The sequence below is a fragment of the Eleginops maclovinus genome, chromosome 1 (genome assembly GCF_036324505.1).
Source record: "Eleginops maclovinus isolate JMC-PN-2008 ecotype Puerto Natales chromosome 1, JC_Emac_rtc_rv5, whole genome shotgun sequence".
NCBI lineage: Eukaryota > Metazoa > Chordata > Actinopteri > Perciformes > Eleginopidae > Eleginops > Eleginops maclovinus.
The window spans coordinates 11,965,839-11,976,034 of NC_086349.1; the positions used below are offsets into that span (position 1 = coordinate 11,965,839).

The 10,196-nt window shown below is 39.3% G+C and overlaps 2 protein-coding genes across 2 annotated transcripts; both read right to left on the minus strand.

Annotated features, from left to right (window-relative positions):
- Positions 1–225: 225 nt before the first annotated feature.
- On the minus strand, positions 226–6,429 carry zmynd12 (zinc finger, MYND-type containing 12). The gene is made up of 8 exons (XM_063893428.1): positions 6,189–6,429; positions 3,423–3,552; positions 3,056–3,227; positions 2,774–2,937; positions 2,517–2,639; positions 2,330–2,423; positions 1,649–1,794; positions 226–392 (listed from the first exon to the last, which is right to left on the minus strand). Exons 1-8 carry the CDS (start codon positions 6,326–6,328, stop codon positions 285–287), a joined length of 1,077 nt encoding a protein of 358 aa, XP_063749498.1. The 5' UTR covers positions 6,329–6,429; the 3' UTR covers positions 226–284.
- A 186-nt stretch (positions 6,430–6,615) lies between these two features.
- On the minus strand, positions 6,616–9,436 carry LOC134870735 (epithelial membrane protein 3-like). The gene is made up of 5 exons (XM_063893152.1): positions 9,255–9,436; positions 8,169–8,254; positions 7,966–8,068; positions 7,730–7,870; positions 6,616–7,280 (listed from the first exon to the last, which is right to left on the minus strand). The coding sequence occupies exons 2-5, from the start codon at positions 8,244–8,246 to the stop codon at positions 7,105–7,107; spliced, it is 498 nt and encodes a 165-aa protein (XP_063749222.1). The 5' UTR covers positions 8,247–8,254; positions 9,255–9,436; the 3' UTR covers positions 6,616–7,104.
- Positions 9,437–10,196: the final 760 nt, after the last annotated feature.

Consider the following 10,196-nt stretch of genomic DNA (forward strand, 5'->3'; position numbering starts at 1 on the left):
ATGTTAATATCAATGTTCTCTAGGCATTTGTGTGTGCCTAGAGGTATTCGACTGAGTACAAATGTCCTTTTCTTCCCCCCATTGTTTTTCATTATCCGCTTACAATACCAATACACATCTGGATAAACCCTAAATGACATCATAAGCTCTGTACTCATAACTTTTTTATTTGTCACCAATTCAGAGGGTTTGTACTTATACATGGGTGGATTGGTGTAGGGCTACACAGATATCCCGGTGGTGCAGATGCACAGGCAGAGGGATGGGTATGGCAGGTATGGTGACTAGCGAGCGGTGAGCAGCAGCTGCAGCAGGCCCTGGATGGGCTCTGTCAGGTCATGGTTTGGTATCAGCTGGCTGGCCTGCAGGGCGGTGTTGCCAAATCCCAGTGCCTGGCACACAAACACAAACGGAAACAAACACAGCCGCTGCAGCTGTTAGACTCTCCGGGGAAGTAAAGCTGACTTATATAATAATATCACAGAAAATTGGATTGCAACCGCGTCAGCTTAACGTATCCCAATTCACCCCTCCGACAACCTGATGTGGTATGCTGTCACCCTGTCCTTTACAGTTTAGAACAAGGAGAAAATATCAATAAAAAATACTTGTTTGATATTGTTGACTTTACCGTGCTTGCTCAGATGGAATCATGCCATCACAATGTGGAATTCATTGGGGTTTGCAGTGGCATCCATGGAATGCCTGCACTTCCTAGGAAATGTAAGCAGCTGGGACTAAGCATTGTGTATGTTTCTCTCAAGTGTTAAAGGTGAAACATCAACCTACGGCTCTCTCAGTTGTAAATACCCAGGTTCCTGTGCCGCCTAGTTCCTATTTTTTTATTTGTAGTTAAATTAACATCAAGAAAAAAGTGAGCGTTGGACTGAACAGTAGACTAAGTGTCAGACTGTCAGAAAATGCTACTGTAAAAGATCAAATGTACTGCACTTAGGCCAGCTAACTTAAGCACCGTCCTGGCATAATGAACCTGGATCCTTTGTGCCTACAGCTGCCATTTTGCCACTCGAAGTGGGATCTAACAGCAGGGGGTAACATTGTTTTTTCGGATCTGCTTGCAACCGGGGTGTATTTCGTATTTTGACCTTAAAGAAAAATGTTGGTGAACTCCCATTGTATTTCATCCAGTCGTACTAACCCATGACACCACAAGATAAAACAATGACAGTTAAACTATCAAACAAATAAACGTATCGTTGTGTTACAGAGTTTGTATGTTCAGTTGCCTATGTGCTTACCCAGAGGATCCTGCCCTATCTCTAATCTCTGCCTGCCCAAGACTACTACTTAGACGTGGTTTTAAGTCTTGAATCACATTCACTTCACCATTGCTGCCTGGTTCCCTGAACTGGACACACAAGAGATACACTCATTCATCCAACATTCAGGATGCAGTTAACCCACACACTAACATTTTCCAAGGGACTCCAAATCAAGGCGGATGTTGGAGTGACGAGATGGTCAAATTATCTCCCACTAATTCCCACCTCATCTTTACGGCTTACCAATTAGTGATAATCTCATCTTGAGCACGACCCTCCAAAGTAGGAGCATAAAGAGGAAATGGTAGACTGTGTCACTCTGTCAAATTGAACCTTTAATGCCTGGACGTCAGCAGAGGACTTACCTTTAGGGAGTCGCCCGCTAGGAACCACAGCATGGCCAGGCAGTGAGCCACCAGTGCAATCTGAGCTGAGTCTTTTCTGAAGTCATTCTGCTCAAACTCCAGCATCGTTCTTAGCATGTCATCCACTTCAACTCGCTGGGCTTTATCTGATTAAAAATAATGGATAGAGAAAAAGATGTCTTTTCGTTTTCACACCATGAAACCATTCAAATTCAAACGTATAATCTCAATAGATCAATATGCGTTCTGATCTGCGTGCATCTTTTGTATAGATTTTGTAGGCATTTTTCCTTCCATTCCCAATTTTCCCTGGTAAACCTTCCAGAAAGCCTAGGAAATGACATTGCAGCTAACAGGCTTAGCATCATATGTAGGGCAGCAGCTGCGATAGAGGGTAGTGGTGTGGATGCTGCACAGCCAGAGATGGTCTCTAGTCAACCCTGAGCATACTTGTGTAAATCTGGGGTTTAGCGTTTGGATTGCACAGCAAGACAGCTCAGATAAACATAGGCCTTGTTGACCCGACTTTTTTAGTGATACAATGGATTGGCAATATCCTTTTCTGATTCTAAACCGTGTTTGAAGTGTGAGCTATTTGGATGGATGTTTTTTTATTTGTATTACCCATTTGAATAGTTCTATCATACTTTTACATTTTGCATATTTGATAACAAAACTCACCGTAACAGGTCTCCAACTCTCTTTCAGGACTTTGGACATTTTGTATGTGGGTCTCGAGGAAATTGGACAGCTGGTAGTGCCACGTTTTTGCCACCTTCAATATGAGCAGGAGAATATAAAACATGAAACACATAAGCAAATGTTGTGGCCAAATTGCCTTATTATTTTCACAGCTGTTTTATGTTACCTCATAGTACAAGGAACGAACAATCGGCATCTCCCCGAGTTTGGCATACACATTAGCCATGAGAAAGTATCCCCCATGGGTGACTGTGCTACCCAGACCATACTCCTCACTGGCAAAGTATATCTAAAAGAAATAAGAAAATTAGATTTCTTTACAAGGTGCAATCATAAAAAGTAAGTATTTCCATTTTCCTTAGAGGAAAACAATGAGAGTGTACAAAAGCCATTTATGGTTAGCGTGCTTCTTATGACACTGACATCATTTGCAAAGTTAAACAGCGCAGCCTCCAGGTTTCCAGTGGCCGTGTGGAGGTGACCCAGGCACCTGTGCAGACGTTGGTGGACTGCATGCTCTGAGCTCTTCAACGCCGCCCACTCTGCCTGGGACAGAAGCTCAGCCGCCCGGGCTAGATTACCCATACCTGAAAAGAACATACATTTGTGTTTAAATATAACATATAGGCACATAGTCACGCGTCACACCATGTTTTGAAAAGAGGAGTTAGACAATTTGAGAAAGCATTCTGTGTTGTTCCTCACCCATGTTAGCCTCAGCTAGAAGCAGGTAGGCTGGGACCATTTGGACAGATCTGGGGCCATGTACATCTATGGAGCAGCGCATGCAGAACTGGGCCGCAGGTAGAGCTTCCTGGTGCTTCCCCTCAGACAGCTTGCTCAGTGCCACCAACCTGCAAACCTCAATCAGCTCCACCTAGGTAAGGAAGCAAAACCAAGGTACACGTCAGGTTAGCTTTAACCTACAGTCATTTTGTTAAAACCACTCTTATTTACTGACAGTTACTACTGGTAAACTCAATTGGATTATCACTTTATCATTTATTGTAAACTATCTTTAATCTTAAAACAAGAGGAGTGTGAACAACTGAAATTAAGTATATATTCTCACCTTTTTAAGCTGTCTTTGAATGCATCCAGCCTCCTGGAGACTTAAGAGTGTCGGGCTGCGAATGCTAACAAGTACTTCACAGATTCTCTCATGGATCCCCACCCAGTCAGCCTGCTGGTGCTCTGCACCACTGAGCAATAAGAAATACATTTATTTAAAAGATTGCAAAACTTCAAGTCATTTTTATGTTCCCACACTGACTTTCAACATCAATTTCAATATTAGTTTTGTATCCCATTGTCAAAATCATATGCCTCAAATGCTTTGTGGCTTCAGTTGTCTTCTGTCTTTACAGCCACCTTCAGTAAACTGTCCTCATCTCTCCTCTGGGTACAATGTGGTTCAAATTGGCTCAGACATAAAGCAATTTAAGATGAACTTCCTGTGATCTGACAACTGAGCTGTGGCACTGTGTTGAAATGTGGAATAGTAGCCTCAGTAAGAATGGATTAAAAGTGTAGATCATACTGGCTAACACCACCACACATCGCCAGACAGATACAGTAATGTGTGCCATTAACTCTCAGGGTTTTCCCTTTTGTTTTAATGCTGCACCATCTAAGCTAACCCTGACAGTGAGATATTTCCATACAGGATACTGTGACTTGGTTGAAGGGCTAAAACCGAGTTTCTATCCCATTTAGAAAATAACATCTGAGTGCAGAGAGGGCATACTAAATGGTATGCCATTACATAACAGGTCTGTAATTTTGTTCATCTGACTCTCCTCTCCTGCACACTTGTATGGAAACTGTCTTGGTTTTTCTAACTTAGGAGCATGTGTGTTAATGCCAGCAAGTTTGTTTTTGTTGGACTTAAGACAGAAGCAGCGAGCAGTGATCTGGCCACGTCACATCCACAGTTACACTGGGAGCCAGACACACAAATCATGGGGTCTTCTCAGGCCGCAGAGGCAGGGCTACTCTACTGTATCGTATCTGCAATGATTTCTTTACACAACAGGCTACTTATCAATCTGCCTAACAATAACAGTCACCACACACATTAGTTTGTATAGTAGCTGCCACCAACACGATATGATTTGGCTCATTAGACCTCGAATTAAACATTTCACCCCAGTAATGTAACTTTTGGAGCGAGACTCGACTCCAAGGAGAACACTGGAGTGCTCGAACAGTCAGACACTGAAGATTTATTGGACCTTACGGCCGGAAAATTGACAAAGATATTTGCTGATTGCCAATTCTGAAGCTCTATCATCCAGTCCAAGTTATTTAGCTAGTTCTAGGACAATAATCAACATTTGAAAAGCAGTCAAAGCAATATGTCCTTACTGCTTTCCAACACTCCACTTTGTCCTGTTATTATCTGAAGAGGAGATTGTTTTATGAATGTTTTGGGCAAGCCGAATCAATCTGGGTCATACCAATACACAACTGTGGGGAACGAATGTTAAAGCTCCAAGGCTGTTTGCCTGCATGAAACGGGGGAGGGAGAGGAGAGGCAATAGCTAAGATGTCTGTAACTAAACTTAAGGCCTGTATGTATGAAATTCTATATCAACCCCTTTGCTGTGATCTATTTAGGCATATCTTGAGACCTGCTCCAAAGACATAAAACATTATAATTATAAATACAAACGCAGCTTCTTTTTTAAATTTTATTTTTAGAACAAATAGGTTAAATTTTACTGTATTTGATCAGCTCTAATGAAAACTCTTGTTTCCTCCTCTATATCCTTTGTTTTGAGGTAAGTGAATGGTGTGTTTCTAACGTTCCATTCAATTTCAGAAATGTGCCTCACTTTAGTTGATTTTAAAGTCTGAGAGGGAAGCAGTACAATAAGTGGCTGTAAGCCCCCTTTAAGAGACTGGGTTTAGTGGATCATCCCTCCACATAAATCCCAGTAGGGAGGGATGTCACCACGTGCTCTTCTTCACTCCCCATCCTGTGCCAATGAGGATTTCAGCGATCACCATCTTATGATCAGTAGTACGAGTCCGAGGAGATGTCCACCTACGCCAAAGGTAATATTGGCTTACATGCATCAAATACAAAGCTGAAGTTCAACAACACAAATAGTCGAACAGATGCAGGGAACCTCCCTCAGTCACATGAAAAAAGAGGAATTTGGTGATTTGATTTCCAGCTGTTCCTCCCTTCATCCGCTCCCCCTTCGATACCGTCACGTGACCGCTCTTCATGCCGACGTGTTGATTTGTGCTGTGAAACAATATGTCTGACACTGCCACCTAGCGTTCAAATTGTAGACATGTTTGAGCAAACTCAGACACCATGAACACAATGCTTATTAGTAGTAGTATAAGTTAAAGTCCTGCAATCATAATGTTACTTAAGTAAAAGTACAAAAGTATTAGCATCAAAATGTACTTAAAGTACCAAAGAAAAAGTACTCATAATACTGCAGATTGGCTCATTCAGAATACTATTATCCGTTTTGATCACATATTGATGCATTAAAGTGTTTTCAAAAAGCGGGTAAAGGTGCAACTAGTTTTATCTACTTTGTATGTTGACTCCAGGTTTAAATAAACTCTTAGTGTTGATTGTTTTTCACTTTATTAATCCAAATCTGCAAAGTAACTAAAGGTATTAAATATATGTAGTGAAGTGAAAGTGAAGGATCCCTCAAAATTGTAGTTAGTAGGCCTACTTGAGTAGGCTAAGTGTACATAGTTACTTTACACTACTGCTTTGTGGTATTTGAAAGTATGACGCTCTATATATAACAGCCTTAGACGTTTCATTATGAAATATATTTTTTGATGGATAGTTTGAACTTACCAATAAAAGGTCACCCGACATTTGATGCATTGCAGGTGCGCTATTCCTTGACAAAGTTCGCAAAGTTTTTCCGTTCCTCTGGCTGAAGCAAGGGAAATGATTTTGGATGATGTCCCCAAAACATGATGACTAGCTTCCATTATAGCGAGAAATGGCTTTAAAAAGGGTTCACAAAACACACCTTCGGTATTATGCTAGTTTTCAATTAGCTGATGAAGCTAACGCCAGTTGTTGAGAAAAGTTTACTGTCGCTATGGCAACCACGTCAGTAGGCCTAGTTTTCCCTCTGCTGGTAAATCTGTTACAAAAGGCTTAAAAACATCATTAAGCCTACATGTATAAATCACATTTCACAAACACTATGATACTTTAAAACAAATGTCCTACATTTGCTCAAATAATTTCTAAATGGCGTTTTACAGATGTATTTGGTTTAAAGTGAGCACTTTATTATCACAACAATTCAAACAGATCAGTAGTAACCGGCCGGCAATGGACTTTTACACACTTTGTTTCTTAGAGTGAAATTTATTGAAAGCTGTTACTAAATATATTCTACATAAGCTTTAGGTACAAAAATATATTTCCAGTTTGGCCTAGAAAAATATAAAAGCAATTCAAATGCCGTGTAAGTCCTACAACACTAATACAAATACATAACACTGATTTGGTATTTATCTTCCTTGGTCAGGCATTTTAGCCTATTGACTTAATATTAAGGATTCAAGATTTCCTCGGGGGGAAAAAATATACATGTTGTCATATAATTAAAAAACATCACATTAGTTGAAGACTGAGCAAACATCATACCATATGCAATTCTGAGTTTGTGAGTCTTGAAGAAAAAGCATTTCTGATTAACAAGAAGTCAAGCCAACTGTTGTTCCAACAGAAAAAGAAAACATATTTTTTCTGTTCATTCTTTCTTGCGCAAGTGGACGTATATGAGCCCACTACACAGCAACAAGGGGACACACACCCAGGCCAGGATGAAGCAGTATCCAAAGTGTCCTGATGTCAGTTCTCTGGAGTCCTGAAGGATTTCCTTATTGTGTAATGTGTAGATGAGAGCTGCACAAAAGGCAGTCAACCCTAAAAAAGACAATAATATGTTTATTTTATTTTTTTGAATTAAATTGGAAGTGAACAACAGAATAAATATAGCATTCTGCATTTACATTTTTTTATATAACACTATCCAAAATAATATATTCAGATGAAACCCCTATTTAATCACCAACATGTTTACCAGTAGTATAACCATCATTTAATCACATATTTTCTCTGATTAAATTGAAATGTATAATTGTGGACATTATCATAATACACAAACGTGAACCAATTCATCAGAAAAAAGCGGTATGCAAAGCCACAATACTCAAGTATAATACTGTTGAAATTAACCTAAACATTTTATATATATAATATTTAGCTTATTTGCCAACCATGATATTTAGAATTGTAAGAAAAAGTGTCATCCTTTAAAATTGTCTCATGAGGCACACAGCGGTCAGAGGGACATTGTTTCACTCCAGTGTTACCTGCAAAGACTTGACACAGCCCAGTGAAGTAGAAGAGCCCACCCTTAGACATGGTGAAAAGTTGACCCAGGAACACCAAGAAAGAGATTGAGGAGAACACCACTGAGATAACCATCAGGATCTGCACTGCATGGAGCCAATCTGAGAAGGAAACCACATAAAAAGTGTTATTTCTCAGATTTGACCTGTCGAAATTTATCATGTGTGGAGGTATACAAGATGACATTGTTTGTTACCAGTTTCTTTGGAGGATGTACACAACCAAGATTCTGTGAAGTTGTCAAACCTACAGTTGTACCACAGGTCTGAGTTCTCCAGGCCATCCCACACCCACCAGGACTTTAACAAGAGAATAGACATGATACACTCAGCTGGATAAGTTGCATTTATGAGGTAATACAATAAAAGTGAACAATCAAGTCCCAGATATGATTATTACCTTCTCCATGGTAGCAATGAACTGCATTGCCAATGTGATGAGATGCAGCAGGGTCACAAACATAAGCAGGTAGGCCATTTTCAACTCTGTCGAAAACCAACACAACTGTTTTAATGTAGACTTCCAGAAAGACTGCATTAAACATAACAGAAGGCATGGAAATGCTTGCTCATGACCAATTAAACTTGTTTGCTGGTTCTGCAGTAAAAATCAGTAAATAGAGAACTTTCCTCTTTAGCCCAGAAAAGTCAAATGGAAAATGTCGGTCACTGAACAGAGTATACTCTGTTTTTAAAGCCCAAGCTTCAAAAAAAGGTACAATGAGTTATTTCAAACTTATCTTTGACTGGCCTCTGTGTTGCCATCGTACAGCCAACCTCAGAGAAAATGGGGGGGGCCTGTTGCAAGCTAAACCTTTTCAAAATATTTACCCAAATAACCTCTCCACCCTTCCGAATATATATATATATATATATATATATATATATATATATATATATATATTGCATAGGGTACACAGTATGCAATTGATTTAGTTTTGGATTTAATAAAGAGGCTCTACTTGTAAATTAAGAGGAAATAAAAATCTGAGGAAAAGCCAGGGATTTAAGAAAGCTATTTCCTATTGTACCTACTGGGGAGACATGCAATGAAAGAGAAAAAAGACAGAGAAATAAACAGACGGACATAAATTGTCTCTGTAGACCTTTATCTCTATCTCTGTTTGGGTGGGCGGTGAAGTCCCAATTACTGTTAAATTATCTCATTACACTAGATTCCATCCATCACATGAGAGTCAATTGGTTTAAATATTTAGTAATGGTTATTAAAAAAAAAACGTTTGTACAAGAATAAGATATAATTCACTGTTACAACAACGTGATGAGTGACGGTTTGTTAAAATAAGTTATAGTGTATGGCAAACAAAATGTGTCAAATAAAAGCATGAGTCTTTTGCTACGCACTACTCTCAGAATCCATTAGGAGATGTGATGCAAGAATCACTACTATGACACAACTGGAACTATGTTTTAACTAATAACACATAAAGAAGTCATATGAAATTTCAAGGAATTATGTACTCACACTGAGTATTGCCAGTTCCTCTCAATCGGATCTTAGGAGCTGCTTAAACACAGCTTCACCACTTCAGTTGTGTCCCTTCTGGTGGTCTTCTATTTTCAGACTTACCACACCCCCCTTATTTTTACAGCAACTCCATCCAAATTTTCCAAGGAGCACGCCCATTTCCTCTGTGCCGAACAGAGCTCTCTTTTAGCTGGGCCTCTTAGTCCCTCAGAACAACATCACCATCCAAAAAAAAGTGATCCACCCATCTAAAATGAGATCCACCTATGGGCAGTAGAGGCACTTAAAATCACATGAAAAGACCTCCTTGGTAAACACTACACTTTAGATGCTTTTTTGGCATAATGACCATTCTACTATACATTCATGATCCCAGTTTTCTTATAGGGCAGATATGAAAAATAAAACCACAACTGCAAAATAACTCACATTTCTACACCCTGGCATTATGATTATTCAGAGTGTACTGGTAACACAGAAAACATCAGGGTGGGACACACTGTGTAGGCCTTCATCTTAGATTATGAAATCATTTTAGTGGAGGTCACAGCAAAACAAGATACTAAGGCCTACATTTTTCGGTTTCAAAACAGCAATTGTACGTACATGTAGATTCAAAAGAATAGACAAGAAGAAACATTATTTACTTGTTTTTAAAAGGTTTATTATGAATACTTGTATCCCTTCATTCACTTAGTAATCAAACATTTTATAAATACTATTGGTTGATTGAGCTAAATGGTCTTAAAATGATTCTGATATTTCACCTATCATGTAAAGACTAATGTTTCTTTGTCGCCATCTGGTGTTTAAATCCATAGATTTATGAGACTTCATCAAAAGCAATGTCCATCAACTATCAATAACAATGAAGCAAGTAGTATATTGATACAGATGACCCCACGTTACATACAGACACAGAAACTCTCTTATCACTTT